The sequence below is a fragment of the Pelobates fuscus genome, chromosome 5 (genome assembly GCF_036172605.1).
Source record: "Pelobates fuscus isolate aPelFus1 chromosome 5, aPelFus1.pri, whole genome shotgun sequence".
Classification (NCBI taxonomy): Eukaryota; Metazoa; Chordata; class Amphibia; order Anura; family Pelobatidae; genus Pelobates; species Pelobates fuscus.
Window position 1 is genome coordinate 39,795,338 of NC_086321.1, and position 18,039 is coordinate 39,813,376.

At 38.3% G+C, this 18,039-nt stretch overlaps 1 protein-coding gene across 1 annotated transcript in view; it reads left to right on the plus strand.

Moving 5' to 3' along the window:
* The window catches only part of MSH3 (mutS homolog 3), a 220,624-nt gene that overhangs the window by 32,871 nt on the left and 169,714 nt on the right, over positions 1-18,039 (plus strand). Inside the window, exon 8 of the mRNA XM_063453727.1 lies at positions 969-1,135. Coding sequence (XP_063309797.1) covers positions 969-1,135 — 167 coding nt within the window. The remainder of the gene's footprint in view (positions 1-968; positions 1,136-18,039) is intronic.

Sequence of the window (18,039 nt, forward strand, 5' to 3'; positions counted from 1 at the left end):
TTTCTGTTTTATGTAGAGGTAAAATAGTCCTGAAGGGAATACAGATGTGCATTGATTTGTCATACACACGCATGAAATCTAAAAACAAAATATGACATTTTAAACTTGTTTTCTAATTTTGCAAACTTAATTTATTAAGGTTATAAAAAAAAATGTAGCTGAAGTTTTCTGTAGGCTCGCCTTTGTGGTTTATGAGGCAGAGGAGCAATGTATATAAAAAAAATTATAAACAGGGAAAGATATGCCATGGTTCGTCTCCAGATGTATCAAAAAAAATAAAAACCAAAAAATAAACAGCCTTTGTAATCACCTTTTATCCAGCACCAGGCGGTCCCATTGCTGCGGCTGCTCCTTCTCTTCTGAGATAATTTGCCTGCATGATCTCAGGTCCAGTCCAATGCGTCTCATATATACAAATGTAAATAAGAATGGAGCAGTGAAAAAATGAAAAAGCATTGAGGACTTACTAGACAAATGTTGCAATTATAACACTAAGCCAATCGAAGGCTTCTCCTAGAGAAACATAGCATTACTACGAGACTCATTCACAGCATTCTGTTGCGTGTGATGATGCCAAACGTGAAAACACTAATTTATTTAAAGTCTTCACTAGGAAGTGCTTCCTTTGGCCAGCACTCTGACAGCCTCTCGAGGTGTGGTTATGGCAAATTGTAAATATTGCAGGTTTTCTAATTAAGATTAAATGGATTTGGTGCTTTGTGCCCCTTTAAATCTGTAATGGTAAAGAAGTATTTATTAGGCAGTAGCCGAATCACGTTGGGCATAATTTATACCTTGATGTTCTAGTAGGGTATGTTTATCATTTTAACATTTATTCTGTCTCAATTCTGTTCGACTCTTAGAGAATAAACAGCATTATTTATAGACTTCATATTTAACCATGGAATATAATTTACTTGTTTATTTAATTTGAGCCAGTTCCCCACATCGTTTCTCTATTTATTCAGGCATTGCAGCCTTCAACAGGTGAAGTGATAGTTGATAGCTTCCACGACTCGAAATCGCGCTCCGAGTTGGAGACAAGGATATTACGCTTGCAGCCCGTGGAAATCATCCTCCCTTGTGAGATTTCAGCTCAAACTGAAAGTCTGATCAGAAGCATAACTGTTGCCAGGTAGGTTTCAGGATTAACTCTTTCAGAGCCAAAGCTATTTTAAAAATAGTGATGCTACTGTTTTAAAGGGCTATTTCAAGTATTCTAGCAAGTGCAGCTTGCTGTTAGGAATACCCTGGCACCAGCATTTTGCAATGATTTACCCTTTTATATGGTGCTAGTTCTCCTCTCACTCTGGCTTAACAACATCCAGGATTTTCAAAACTGCAGAAGCTGGTTGCTGATCCTGCTGTTAATTAATTGGCTGAAAGCATCACCTGAGTGCTCTAAGCCAGGGATAGGCAACCTTCGGCTCTCCAGATGTTGTGGACTACATCCCCCATATTGCTCTTACACACATAATGCTGGCAAAGCATCATGGGAGGTGTAGTCCAAAACATCTGGAGAGCCGAAGGTTCCCCACCCCTGCTCTAAGCCAATGAATGAGCATGGAACTATGCACAGAATGTGACATTAACCAGCCTGGAACTCTCATTAAGGACTTGCTAATGTTACTGCCAGAGCTGGATTTACACCTCTGGCAGCTAGCCCAACTATCTCTGTATTTGCAGCATTTCATACATAGTCCCATAACCATGACTTTTTCAAATCACTGAAGTGGTCATGGTGCTTGGAGTAACACTTTAAATAAAGATACATTGCAAGCACCATAATAATATATGTTCATTACAGAGGATATACAGGAGGAAGGACTTGTACATGAGACAGGTGAATACATTTATTCTACCAAAAATGCAAAATAAAATGTCAAAAAACAAGTGTGTAATGTAACTGCAAAAGCAATACTGTTTTACATTAGCTGTGTTCGTTTTCCTATTTTGTGTTCGATGGGGCTCAATATGTCCATAGGCATGGCTCCTTTGCCGTCCTGTTCACTGGTTGGCGGCAGAGGAGCCACATTTTTGGGGGGCAGTAACTTCTCCGTTTCTAGTGGATCATATGTGACCCTCTGAATTACAGTGTATGTGATTTTAAGATTAATTAAAATCTGGCATGAAGTTGAAGTTTTTTATTTTTTTGCATTTAAAATTGTAAGTAATACTTCATTGCAGATTCTTGCCCTTCTAATGATTTGCTTAAAGAAACACTCCAGCATAAATAAACCAGTGCAATGTTCTCCTAGCCAGTGTGGGATGTACCTGCAGTGCCTCTCTATGAGAAGCATAGGCAGGCTCCTGCTTTGTGCTGGGTCACAGAGCAATCAGGTAGTGCATCCCGGGGGTTGTCTGATTGAGAATTGGTAGGTTGCAACCTTGTTACTTTATAAAATGTTCATTTCTCTTGAAATCAGAACTTCTATAAAGTGACATGGAGCAGACTCTCTGATAACCCATTAAGCACTTCAGCTAGATTCTTAAACAGAAGCATTCAGTGCTAAAGTCATTATTCCAATAAAGACGCTAACTGTCAGAAAGCTTCTATGTCTTTAGCTAAATATTTTATGGAAAGAGGATAAAAGAAAAGATTCATTTTAAGGTTAAGAATTAAGTAAATATTATTCAAAGAGCTGAATTATTAAAAGAAAGAAAAGACACTAAATCCTGCACTTTGGAAATGTTGGTTACTTACTACTTGAGCCAAATATTAGGAGTGGGTGCCTAGGGTTTGGGGATTTGGGTTAGAGAGGGGTTAAAGTCAGAATAAGATTAAACTGTGCTTAGTGCCAGGGGATTTGCAACTTGAAAGGTGTTAACGTTCGGGTATATTTCAAGTTTGAGAAAAGGTTAAACCTTGGATTTAAGCAAAGGGAATTTTTAGGAAAATTGTACCGTGTCTAAAGGTTAGATTTGTGATATAATGTAGCAACAAATAGTAACAATCTAAACAGAAGCCCCTCAATGGGAAAGTGCAGCAGAGTTGAAGAAAATGAAGCTCTGTTGCAACAATCAATACAGTCACTGCACATCAAGTACTCCTCACTATTTGGGGTTTTAGATACAAATAGAAAATGTATTATAGCGGCAAGAGTGAAGTCACAGATACTCAAAGAATTAACAAGTGGTGGGACAAATTTATAACTACTGTAATATAGGACTCAGAAATAGAATAATAGACGTGCTCCCAATGTCTATGATTCCAGATATGTTAGACAATATTAAAATAAATACTTGGATAACCGGGGGGATAAGGGAATTTAAAAATATTTTAGTGGAACATAAAATTAAGTCCTTAAATCAAATTATGGAGAAATTTAAAGGACCACTATAATGCCAGGAAAACAAACTCGTTTTCCTGGCACTATAGTATTAATAGGTCCCCCCCACTCTCATGGACCCCCTCTCGCTCGGCTTAATCCCTTACCTTTCTCCAGCGCCGGGCTCCCTCAGCGCTGGGGACTCTCCTCCTCCTTCAGTCGTTCTCAATGCTTTCCTATGGACGCTGGCGTCTTCTCACTGTGAAAATCAATGAGACAGCCACTAGAGGCTGGATTAACCCATATGTAAACATAGCAGTTTCTCTGAAACTGCTCTGTTTACAGCAGGCACCCAGACCACTTCATTGAGCTGAAGTGGTCTGGGTGCCTATAGTGGTCCTTTTAATATCCCCCGTAAAGAAACCTTTATTTGCATAAATAACAGAAATTAAACTGGTTTTAAAACCTGAAGTGGTCATATTAAACCTGAACTGGCCAACATGACAAAATACACTAATCTTAACGCTGCATTTCATCACGGCATTTCATTACTTTTAGCTTGAAATTGGAAATGAGGGACAATCCCAGGCATTCAAGAACTAATCATAGAAGTCATTTGACAGGCAAAAATGGAAAGGGGTATCTTGGCGAACTTAGGAAATAGATGTACTCAAATAGAAGACTGGAATACATGGATAAACAAAATGGAATCATACACCTAATATACATCACTATAGTTCTGAACTTCCCGCTCGAGACCTCCCGCACTCCCTGATTCTCTTTTTTTTCTTTATTTTTTTGCAGCAATAAACAAGGGCACAATTTATAGCAAGCGACAGGGAAGAGGAGCGGAGGAAACAGGTTGAATGTATAAAACTCCCCAAAACGGGCAGACATACATAACTAAAAAAGTATTGTAAATTAAGGATGCAAGATGAGCTCTCTCTCTCCAAAGCAAGTAGGGGAATCAAGACTGATCGACAAAAATACTCAATAAGACTCAATTTACAGGTGGTGGGTGGGAGGGATCAGGTAGGGACACAGGGAATTTGGTAGAAATAAAGAAACACTTACCGTATATACTCGAGTATAAGCAGAGTTTTTCAGCAAATTTTTTGTGCTGAAAAACCCCAACTCGGCTTATACTCGAGTCAGTGTCTGTATTATGGCAATTTATATTGCCATAATACAGACTGGGGGCTGGCAGCGAGCGCTTACCTCTCCTGCAGCTCCTGTCAGCTCCCTTCTCCTCCGCGCCGGTCCGTTCAGCACCTCGGTCAGCTCCCAGTGTAAGTCTCGCGAGAGCCGCGGGGTCATAGTGCGGCTCTCGCAAGACTTAGTGTGAGCTGACTGGACCGGCGTGGAGGAGAAGGGAGCTGACAGGAGCTGCAGGAGAGGTAAGTAAGAGCTCTGCCAGCCCCCTCCTACACAGTGCCCATCCACTAGACCACCAGGGAGTGAGAGAGCCCCCCTCCCTGCCATGTATCAAGCAGGGAGGGGGGACGAAAAAATAATAATAATAATAATTTAACAAAATAAAATTGAAATAATAAAAATGCCCACCCCCCACCAAGGCTCTGCCACACACACGCACACACACACTGCACTCAGACACACACACACACTGCACTCAGACACACACACTGCACTCAGACACACACACACTGCACTCAGACACACACACACACTGCACTCAGACACACACACACACTGCACTCAGACACACACACACTGCACTCAGACACACACACACTGCACTCAGACACACACACTGCACTCAGACACACACACACACTGCACTCAGACACACACACACACACTGCACTCAGACACACACACACACACTGCACTCAGACACACACACACACACACTGCACTCATATACACTGCACTCATATACACACACTGCACTCATATACACACACTGCACTCATACACACACACACTGCATTCATTATATACACACACTGTAAATAAATATTCAGTTAATATATTTTTTTTAGGATCTAATTTTATTTAGAAATTTACCAGTAGCTGCTGCATTTCCCACCCTAGTCTTATACTCGAGTCAATACGTTTTCCCAGTTTTTTGGGGTAAAATTAGGGGCCTCTGCTTATATTTGGGTCGGCTTATACTCGAGTATATACGGTAATACATTTCAGGATATGTTCATGATGACAAGAGTACAAAGGCCTGAATCACAGATGCACCAGGAGAAAAAAAATAACACTAGGCTCGCAAACGTCTGAAAGGTTAAAAAAAAAAAAGAGAGATTATTCATCTGGCAGTCAACTACTGGACATCAAGCAGTCTGCAACCTTGAAGAAGAAATGTCACCTTTTCATCTAATGGCAATTCTGTTCTATCTCTCTCTCCAGTTAATAATATTAAATATGACGTGGACTGGATTAAGTAGGAGGGCATTAGGGTAAATGGCCAAATAAATTCTATTTTAGCATTCATGAGATGACCAACGTTCTATTAATTTCAGAGTTGTGTTTCAGTATGGCTATATGTAAGTTCCTACTGCAGGCTAAAGTACATAGCCACAAGCCATTGTTGTCAGCTGAATATAACAAATGACAGCAGATATCTGCTTATAATATTTAATTTAACAATGTAATTAAATTGCATCTTCCATTATGGCTATACACAAGTTTGAAGATAGAAAACAGAAGAAGTCATTTTCTAAAGAAAATGTGTCTGGGGCTTCATAATGAGAAACAAAAGTGATTTAGCTCCTTAATGCAGTGAACTGAGCAATGGAACTTTAGGGGCATGCTCTATACCCCAAAACTGCTTAATTGAGCATTGTTTAGTGACTATAGTGTTCCATCACTGGAAGTAAGGGGTCTAGCCTAATTCCTGAAAAACAGACCCATACCATCTTCCCTCCTCCAAAAACTTTACAGTTGGAAAAATGCAGTCAGGCAGATGAAAGTCTCCTGGCATCTACCAAACCAAGACTCACACCATCAGACTGCCAAACAAGTGGGATTCGTCACCCCACATAACAGGTTCCCACTGCTCTAGAGTCCATTGGCAGCATGCTTTACACTAATCAATCCTAGGCTTAGCATTATACTTGGTGATGTGGTTACCCTGCACCAGGCCTTACTTATCCACTTCCACGCTGAAGACTCCTCTCATCATCTACATCAGGCACAGGGGTCCCGGTCTTCGGACTGCCACCCTGACATGGATGTGCGCTGGGATGTTTACTAAAGGCTGCAGAAGCAGTGCTTAGTCCCAGCACTCGATGCTCCTGGTTTCCGTTTTTTTCAATTGCTCCGGTGCAGTCTCCAGCCCACTATATTTTCCAAACTGAGAGCACTCTGGAGTCTTTGTGAAGTAAATTTACTGTTGCTTTATTCAACAGTTCCAGTGATAAATTACAATGTCGATGTTTCAGTCTATTCAGACTTTTATCAAGACAAATACACACATATATTTATACACAGCTACAAATAAAACACAGTATGTAACATCATATATATTTACTTGAAAAAGCTTATAAACCTAAGTATCAATTATAAAATGTTACATATATAAGAAAGTAAAAAAGGTCTATAACTCTTTCATGGCTCAGTTTGTGTCAAATGCAATGATGCAACAAAAGACGCAATGTAATAAATAAGAGGGGGTAAAAGGAAGAAAAAGGGAGAGGGGGGGTTCCATACGAATATCTAGTTACTGCTTTCAGAATAAGAGCAGGCCATAGTAATTACATCTTGTATAACGTTTTTATATCCTTTTCCCATATGTCGCAGTAGTATCAGAGTCTAGCCAATGTTACAGACGGTTGCCTAATGACCAGTTCATATCCCTTATTTCCAAGTACTAGGTGTAAGACCTCCCCAATAGAAGGAATATCTGATGATCTCCAGTGTCTTGGAATAACAGTAGCTGCTGCTATTAGAATGTGCTCAATAATCATTTTGTCTATCTTGGTTTCTGGAAAACGCTTAAATAAAGCCATCTCAGAAGTAAGCACTGTGATAGTAGAATTTACCATTTGAATCAATTTATGTTATTCTTTCCAGTAAATTGGAACCAGTAAACAGGGACACTATAGTCACCCTGACACCCTGACCACTTAAGCTCAATGAAGTGGTCTGGGTGCCAGGTCCCCCGGTTTTAACCCTTTAACACTCGGGAGCTGACGTCGGCGGAGGAGGAGAGGTCACCAGCGCCGAGGGAGCCCGGCGCTGGATTAAGGGTTTTAACCCCTTCAGCGCCAAGGGAGAGGGCCCCTGAGGGTGGGGCCTGGGGGGTCCAAATGAGTATATAGTGCCATGAAAATGAGTGTTTTCCTGATACTATAGTGATCCTTTAAACATATGCAGAACAAAAAAATATGTGATGGAGTACCAGATAGGCCACGATTTCTCCAGCACTCATCAGATAAGTTCAGATAAATTTTATGTAGCCTATAAGGGGGTTAAATACCATCTGTAAACTACTTCGAGGTGGTTCTCCCAGTGATTGGAGCATTGAGTTATTCCCCATATAGTGATTTTTTGTTTTGATTGTAGAGTTTTAGCTAACAGTGTTTCCATTTTGTTAGATTTATCTTAAAATAAGCATTTAGATGCAAGCACTGAGTGATCTACATAGTCCAGAGTGGCTTCTTTAATGTAATATCTAATAGCCCTGAGTTTCAGTTAAATAATAATAATAAATAATCGCTAGGACCTTAGAAAAGAGTAGTGGAGTGTGCGGACGTAATTGGCCACACCAATCTCCATATATTATGATGCTTATGCTTGCAGTGGTTTGGAAAGATAGGGTAACAATATATTTTAACCACATATTCTGGGTGTGTCATAAATCTAATAATCCAAAATCCTGATTATAGATATCTGCATTCACAGAAATACCAGCCTGTTCATCACAACTTTTTAAACATGCCACTAATATATTAAACATATCTATATGAGAGCACAAAGTCCACATACAATAGGTATAGTTACACTAGAAACCTTGTCTAGAAAACGTGCCCTATATGGTGAAAGAATGGAGAGGTGCTGCCGTGTATAGTCTCTGTGCATAGATGCAGAGGGGACAGAAGGTAGCCCTGGCATTGTGTTTCTCTGCAGTGTGGAAATCGTAACTAGAGCAAACTGCTTTATAAACTAACTTCTATTTTGCATTTCCGGGTTTACACATTTTTGGAGGGAGCGGGTTAAAGATTTCTTTGGAATTTTATTTAATTTAAAACAAACTATAATTACTAATTAATGTCATCATTTTATGCAAAAAATAAATTATGGTCAATTTTTTTTTATTTATTAAGTATGCCTAACATCTAATTATGTCTAAACTGTCAAAGTATATTTCTTCCCTTAGTTGGATTTTATAATTAAAACATAATTAATGTAGGTGTTAATCCGAGAATGCGTTTGTAATTCGACAACAGCTGGATTTATTAAGCATTCATAGTGTTTGTGTGGGAGTAGGTTCTAAATTAATACAGGTAAGCCAGAGGTCCGTATGCAGAGCAAGATGCTCTACTTATAAATTGTTGCTTTGATTAAAAGTATTGAGTTCTGTAAATTAAATGCTTTTTTTGTTTTGTTTGTTTTTGAACACCTTTCTCTGTGTCCTCAGTTTGGCCAGGGATCTAGGATTAAAGTTTATATATATATATATGTACATTGTACTACAAATCACAATGCCTGGTGCACATTGAAACTTGGAAATCGATTTCTGTGTAAATGTATGTACGGACATCCATGGGTTGATGGACTCATGCATGTGTCAAGTTCTTAGAATAGTGTTTAAAGTGAAAATGTCACATTGAAATCTACTGAAGTATTACTGGTATGAACAGTGTAGCAGCAGCAAGTATAAAATACATATCTTCGGCACGTCCGAGTATGGCTGGAGTCCTCATTATATGATACCCTTGGTATTTGTAGGCACTTACTTCGCCCTTCACTTAAACCTAATTTAAATAAGTCATTAAAATTATCCAAAAAAAAATAGATAGATGGACTTTAATTCTCACTAAATTATATTTGACACTTAAAAAATAAAATAAAAGTTAATAAAATGACAAACTGAACGTATATGACTGTATCAAGAGCGTCCGTGCAAGTTATTGAATTACACATTCCTTTAATAAACATCAATGTAGTTGGTATGTCTCATGAGTATTCTAAATTAAGTAAAAAATGAAATAAACCTAGTTTGAAAAACAAGTAACTAAACCTGGGAGGGAGGTTGAGAGAGCCGCTGTAAGTTTAAATACCTCTGAGAGTTACCATCAGATCACAAACAGAATCCATGCAGTGCAGGGCTGGGGAACGGCTTAAAAGAACTCTGCACATTCGTTTTTGTAAAGGGGCATATTCACTGAATTGTAGTGAATTAAAAACTGAATTTAGGCAAAAACGGCATATTTGAAAAGATTCCTTGGTCAAATGATCAAGATATTATAAATAAATAAAATCATAAAGGTGCACTCCTGGTTTTAAAGATTATTAATTAGGTTATTGTGCAAATTTTTTTTTTCAAATGATCAACGTTTCTACCTCTAAAAGGTCTTTCTCAAGATCAGAACCCTTTTTGAATATATACGTATATCATTTTTTTTTTCCCTTAGTAGCACTTTATAATAAATGCATGAAATAATTTTTTAGGTTTCTTTTATTGGAGATAATAGCAGTATATAGTGCATGGCCGAGTGGATTTGATTTAAATCACTAATCAGTAAGCTCAATTTGAATCATGATTTTTTTTTTTTTTTTTAAAGGTAAAGACTCATTCTTGCTGGTTGTTATAATCTTTAATATTTGCAACCAGATGATTCAGGACACACATAAGCCCAGGGTGGACAGCCAATGGCTCTACCAACAGCCAGCTCTATAATAGAAAAACCAACCTATCCAACACATTCCTTACTTCAAACATGGGCTTCTTTATGAAGGTTTCAAATGAGATTCCTGATGTTTTTGATCTCAGGGCCTTAATCAAACCTAACATAAACATCACCAATTGTGTTTATAATCTCAATAAAGGAGCACCTGTTTGAAGTAAGGTTTGTGCTGGACAGCTTTGTTTTTACATGTTCAGATCCAGAACTAATTTCGTAATATAGAATCGGAGATACATAGATAGTGATGAAACTGGACCTATCTCCATTCCACTAGGTTAGTCACTTTAGAGAACAACTTAAATTTAAAGTTTTCATTGTGGTCACATAGATTTGCAGAAAAGCATTTATTATAAACAAATTACAACTGGCCATACTGAGGAAGACGCCATAAGGAAATTATTATTTAATTTATCCCTCTCCTCCTTATCTGATAACCATGCCAAACTCCAAAATAGGAGTTTAAAGGAGCACTATAGTGCCAGGAAGACAAACTTGTTTTCCTGGCATTAAAGGGTTATTAGGTCCCCCCTCCTGCTGGGCTGAAGGGGATAAAACTACTTACATTAATCCAGCGCCGGGCTCCCTCGGGGCTGGTGACCTCTCCTCCACCTGCCGATGTCCGCTCCGAATGCGCATGCGCGGTCAGAGCTGAGCATGCATTCAAATGGCCCATACATCCTTACTCCATATTTCCTATGGACGTCCAGCGTGAGTTCAATGCGATTTTCGCATTGAGGATCACGAAAGTGGCATCTAGTGGTTGTCAGTGAGACAGCCACTAGAGGCTGGATTAACCCTCAATGTAAACATAGCAGTTTCTCTGAACATTTTGGTTAACCTGATCTGGTTTGCACTTTCTCCTTCGAGATTATTTCTTCTTCAAGAGAGGTCGAACAATGATTCTTCATACAATAATCTCATTATTATACATTAAACAATAAGCCATTTTTAGTTTACGAATTACATTCTGTCATTACCATGTACATTTCAAAGATTACGATTTTCTTCAGTCATATTAAACACACTTTCATTATCTCATGGAATTTATAGAAAACATATTGGACATTATATAATCATGAGCATTTACTTATAAATATCTGCTCCTATTAGGCACTGGTTGCGTTTTCATGAAGTCTCTTCACATTATAGTTGAAGGGTAGCTCCCATATAACAGGTTCTGCCAGTTGCAATGCTGTTTCTAGAGATACATCCTTGGGAATAAGGCAATGTCCGGGTTGGGTCTTAATGTAATGGGGGCATGTAATGTTTATCCTTTGTTTATTTCACAATGCTAGTAGCTATGGAATGTTTGTTGTGTATGTCTTTAACCCCTTAAGGACCGGACCTTTTTTGGCAATGTTGTACATTAAGGACCAAAAAAAAAAAATGTTAACACTTTTGTGGTGTTTGTGTTTAGCTGTAATTTTCCTCTCTCTCATTTACGGTTCCCATACAAATTATATATTGTTTTTTTTCTGGACAAGAAAGGCTTTCTTTACATACCATTATTTGTATTATGTCGTATATTTTACTTGGGCATTTTTTTTTTTTTTTATTTTTTTTTAAATATGGTGAAAAATTGAAAAACAAACATGTTTTTTGACTTTTACTTGCAAAATCTTTTACTTCTCTACAAAAGCTAATGAAAACAATTGCTAAATAGATTCCAAATTTTGTCCCGTGTTTAAAAAACACACTGTTTATATGCTTGTTTGCTTTTTGTGCAAGTTATAGGGCAGTATAGTAAGTACAAGTTGGAAATTGCTGCTTCAATATATATATATATATATATATATATATATTTTTTAAATGTATCAATAGTGACATTGTAACTCCGTTATCTGTCATAAATCTCTGAATCACACCCCATATGTACATATTTTGTTCAAGTAGACAACCCACGGTATTCAATATGGGGTATGTCCATTCTTTTTTAGTAGCCACTTAGTCAAAAACACTGGCCAAAGTTAGCATTTATATTTGTTTATGTGTTAAAAATGCCAAAAACAATTATGAACCCTAACTTTGGACACTGTTTGTGGATACTAAAAATTGACTGAACATACCCCATTTGCAATACCTTGTCTTCCTTTGGAAATGGTATGCCATCATGGGGGTAATTCTCATTCCTGGGCTACCATACGCTCTCAAAGGCAACATAACCAATCTGGCAAATTTCAATGTAAAAAAAAATGAAAATTAAGCCTTATATTTGACCCTGTAACTTTTAAAAACACTATAAAACCTGTACATAGGGGGTACTGTTATACTTAGAAGACTTCGCTGTACACAAATATTAGTGTTTTAAAACCGATCACAACAATTACATCATAAGTGAAAGTGCCGTTTGTGTGTGAAAAATGCAAAAAACTTCACTTTCACTGACAATATCATCACTGTTATATGTTTTACTGTTTTGAAAACAACAGTACCCCCATGTACAGGTTTTAGGGTGTCATGGAAAGTTACAGGGTTAAATATAGTGCTAGCAAATTAAATTCTCTGGGTTTTCAGGCAGGTCCCTCAAATTGCAAACAATAAAATGACTTAATTATATGAAAATATTACGTAAATATGCACGTAGAATTTAAATATATATACATATTTATATATTTGAAGTCTACGGGTATATTTATGAAATTATTTATGTAATTTTGTATATGGCTATATATTTAGTATTATTTTTAGTTATATATATATATATATATAATTTCATTCTCAGTATATCTTGATATAAATATATATATATTTATAATACATATATTAATATCAAAAGACAGAATAAAATTATATATATATATTTTTTTTTATTCACTTATTTATATTTTATTATATATATGTGTGTAATTTAATTCTCAGTGTATTTTTATATTAATTTATATAAATATAAAAATACACTTACTGTATTTTTCGCTCCATAAGACGCACCACACAATAAGACGCACCTAGTTTTTAGAGGAGGAAACCTAGAAAAAAAAATATTCTGAACAAACTGTCCCATAGTGTTTCTTACTATTGGAAAGTTTATTCAGAATATTTATTTTTTTCTCCCCTGTCCCATAGTGTTCCTTACCACCCACTCCCCTCTCCTGTCCCATAATGATCTTTAACCCCCTCTCCCCTGTCCCTTAGTGATTTTTAACCCCTCCTCCCCTGTCCCATAGTGATTTCTATCCCCCTCCTCCCCTGTCCCATAGTGATTTTTAACCCCTCCTCCCCTGTCCCATAGGGATTTTTAACCCCTCCTCCCCTGTCCCATAGGGATTTTTAACCCCTCCTCCACTGTCCCATAGGGTTCTTTAACCCCCCATCCCCTTGTCCAAGTGTTCAAGTGTCCAAGTGGGCTCATTACAAGCTCGGCGGTCCTGTTGGGGGCTGGCAGAGATTAGTAACTTACTTTTCCTGCAGCTCCTGTCAGCTCCCTTCTATCACCTCCGGTCTGGTCAGCTCCCCTGCAAGTCTTGCGAGAGCCGTGGGGTCAGAGCGTTGCCACGGGTTACCGTGGCAACGCTCCGCGCGGCAGTCACATCCCGAGACTTGCAGGGGAGCTGACCGGACCAGAAGTGATAGAAGGGAGCTGACAGGAGCTGCAGGAAAGGTAAGTAAACGCTTCCTGCCAGCCCCCTCCTACACAGTGCACACCACTGGACCACCAGGAAGTGAGAGCCCTAACATAAACATTTAAATTAAATAAAAATATTAATATAAAAAAATATATAAAAATAATAATAATAATAATATTAAAAAAATTGCATTCATACATACACACACACACACACACTGCACTCATACATACACACACACACACACACACTGCACTCATACATGCACTCATACTCACTGCACTCATATACACACACACACACACACACACACACACTGCACTCATACACACACACACACACTGCATTCATACACACACACTCTGCATTAATTATATACACACACTGTAAATAAATATTAAATTAATATATTTTTAGGGGGAACTAATTTTATTTAGAAATTTACCAGTAGCTGCTGCGTTTCCCACCCTAGTCTTATACTCGAGTCAATAAGTTTTCCCAGTTTTTTTGGGGTAAAATTAGGGGTCTCGACTTATATTCGGGTCGACTTATACTCGAGTGTATGTATGTGTATATATATATATATATATATATATATATATATATATATATATATATATATATTTTTTTACTTTTACTGCTTTATTATAACTTTTTTTCACCAGCAGGGGGACTGCCTGGCAGATTCACGGACGCCTATTGCGGCCGTGTGACAGCTCTGTTAGAGCGATCACATGGCCGCGGGGCCTAATTCGCCGATGGGGGACTGTCTGGGCTGTCAGGCAGTCCCCCAGACGGGAGCAACGCCGATCGCCGGCAGGGGAATGGCGGCAATCAGGTAAGTAAATATTTCTGTTTTGGCTGTTCAGGACTGTCATCGGTCCTCAAGGGGATATTTCAGATGACGGTCCTGAACAGTCATCTGCCCCGAAGGGGTTAAAGGGATTCTCTAGTGCCAGGAAAACAAACCCGTTTTCCTGGCACTGTAGAATCCTGAAGTGCCGCCCTCCATCCTGCGTCCCTCGGTGCTGTTTCAGGCTCCGCCCATGCTCCTCCCCAACCGACGTCTGCTGGTGGGGGAGACCTAATACGCATGAGACTTTATCACACTGAAGATTGCAATTATGATACAGAACTCCTTTATTGCATACAGTTCCCTGCCCCCCAGTAAGTGCAAGTTAGAACTGCAGTACCAGTGGTCCTTTCCCAACAGAGGGGAATCTAAGTTTTTTTTGTTTTTTTTTTTACCTTTCCTAGTTGAAACACTATGAATATTTTAGAATATTGGCTCACATTGTTTTTTACTTTAAAAATGGCTATTCATATTCCACTAAATAAATCTTTATGAACAAAGGAGACATACATGATAGGAAAGTTGCTTCATCAGTTCTTATGTTCTATTTTCCAAGAACTTATCCACTCTCTGCAAAGTATTTTCACTTCAACACCAGCAGCACGAATGTAAAACCTGAGCGGTGGAGCTCTCCTGCAGTATATAAATAGCTCCCACAGGACACTTATTCAGTTCAGACTATAAAATCTTGGCACACGCAGAATATGCCATCTGCAGTCTCGTTACTTTTATTTCTTCTAACGTTAGTATGTCATCCATTGACCGTTGGGTCTCCTGATCAAAACCTGTTCTCTCTAGAAACCATACTTGCTCTAGCCTAATGCTAATTTTTCCATTTCTCTTGGCTGGGCCTGTCAGAATACTTGACAAGACACAAATCATCAGAAGCTGAAAAAAAGGATAAGAAGCGTTTCATAATAGAAATCGAAATAGAACTTACCCAGGCTTGCACATTTTTGGTTAAAAGACTCTGCTACCCCATGAAGGTAGCCTCTGCTACCGCAAAAAAGGCAAGCTGCGGCTGCCAGCAATGCAGATCTCTGCGCTCTAACCACTGCGTGGTATGGCCCAAGATGGCAGCCGGTCATAAGGAGTACACTCGTCTGCCTGCAACTTTGGACACAGAGATATCACCTCTATATCTGTGCTTCCAGCTCCCCAAATGATGGACAGCTCTATTCAAAAGATGTTAAATGGCCTAATGGTCACCCTGTATTTTTAACTATTGCAGCTGACACTGAAAAACGCCATTCAGGGCCATTGGAGTAAGAGCAGCTCACTTGGAAGAGAAGAAGGCGGAGATCATTGAGTTCCACAACTCTCTGTGTTTAAATTTTGTATATTTTTCCTACAAACCAAGTTTCCACACATGGCTCTTACTTGATTGGTTTACAAACATCTCTTTGCTTGTTTATTTGCTTGGGGAAACAGGCAAGAGTGCATATGTCTTTAAAGATTTTCCCTACCAAAGAGAGGGGATGATGGTACCTCAAATTTCAAGCCATTACAGAACAGGTCTCATGTCCCAAGTTATAAATCGTCTTTCTCCTGAAGGAACGATTGGTTGGGTAAATATAGAAAGAGAGCAATCCTTGCCAAACCCTCTCATGCCCTTACCAGGACCACTAAGATGCTGTGACCCAAGGCTCTTTTTATAGCAATTTACTAAACTTTCCTTTTTTCTCTCTCCTTGGACTCTCGTTGCTAGACTTAATATGTCTAAAAGAAAAACTCCTACCATTGTCTTCCCTAGCAGTAATATCCTCTCTGCATATATAGGTTAGGAAGGGAGTTAGTTGCATCTATCCCACAGGTTTTCAAACGGCGTAGTTGTCCCCTTTGGGGATCTACAGAGGGAGAATTTTCTGTGACCCAGGTGTGTGTTTCAATTCCTTCGATTAAAAAGTTTGTTACTGAAATATGTATACCCGACTCCTGAGCCCACCACACAAGAGTTCACAGCCCTTTAGAGGGCACTGCCACTATGCCGGACAACCTTTACATGGCCTTATTTATTACCAAGGTGGTACCTTCTCTAAAGGGGATACCAAAATTGCAAAAAATATACTTGTATGTTTAGATGGGAGTGGAAAACAGGGGTCACGTTGGAGGTGAAATCCTGGCTTACATGGTATATTTCTCCAGATATAATTAACAGACTTTGTATGGGCTCCTCCTTACACTGTTTGAGATGTCACTTCGACATAGGTACCCTCTCCCACGCTTTGTGGGGTTGGCCACAAATCAAATAATTTTGGTCTGCTCTGTACGGTCTTATTTCAAATATGTGTCCTTCTAGTTCTTCTATAGCTCTTCTTTAAGTAGGACGGGCCCTACCATGTGAAGGTACTAGCAACTATAATTCTTCTGGCTGCCTGACATCTTATTGCAGTCAATTGGAAGATCTCAGAATGTCCAGGAAAAGACAATTTGATAGACGGGATAAATACATATATGTGTATGACAGAATGGCAGACTTCTTGCCGGTGCAGCAAAGGTATTCCAACCTTTACGGTCCTACAGTGGATTAGTGCATGTAACATGGGCTTCAGCGTACCAGGACTTAGGATACATGAAGCAGGCAGCAGTTTAGCGGAGTTAGGCGTGTTCCAATACAATGCTATCGTTACGTATTGATTACAACTACGGTAAATAGATCACTTTGCAATTCTTCACGGTTATTACTTGTTACCAAGTATTCGTATTGTGATGCACTTTACCAATGTTCTTCCTGGTACTGATGAGAGTATCTGCATTTATTCATGCAAAAGAGGAAGGAAGTGGAGTTAACATGATCGTAGAGGGGCCCATTAAGAAATAATCTAGTAATAAAATGTGAGATTGTGCTCCTTGTTTTTTTATTAATACATTTATTTTAAACCTATTTATTCGTTTATTTTAAACCAAGCATAGCTAGCAGAAAGCTAGGACAAAAAAAACAACAACAGTGTGGTGTGTAGAATGCTATTCATGGATATTGGCAAATCTGAAAATGATAGTTTTTTTTTTTTAAAATGAAATATTTGTAAAATGTTTCAACGGTTAAAGTTTTGCTTATCTTGCAGTATTTTCAGACCGATTTGAAACATGTTCTAATAATCAGAAAAAGGAAAATGTACTCACCCTTACCGTAGTCTTCTTTTTACACAAAAACATAAATAGTGGCAGATAGACGACGCACAATAAACCCTTCATGCTGGTACCATACATGTAACCACTTAAAGATGGAGAAACTATATTTTGATCGTTGGATAAACATATGCTCTTAAGTTAACTTGTGAATACATATTTGTTCTTAGAAAATATATTAAAAACCACAGTTCTAAATTAAAGTTCTTAAATGACTAAACTGAATTATTTAAATTGTACACCACACAAATTTTAAAATGACTGAACATTTTCATATAGTAAACATTATTTATTTTTTTAACAACTTTTACCTAGAGTGCTTTACAGTTATACATACATTTGAA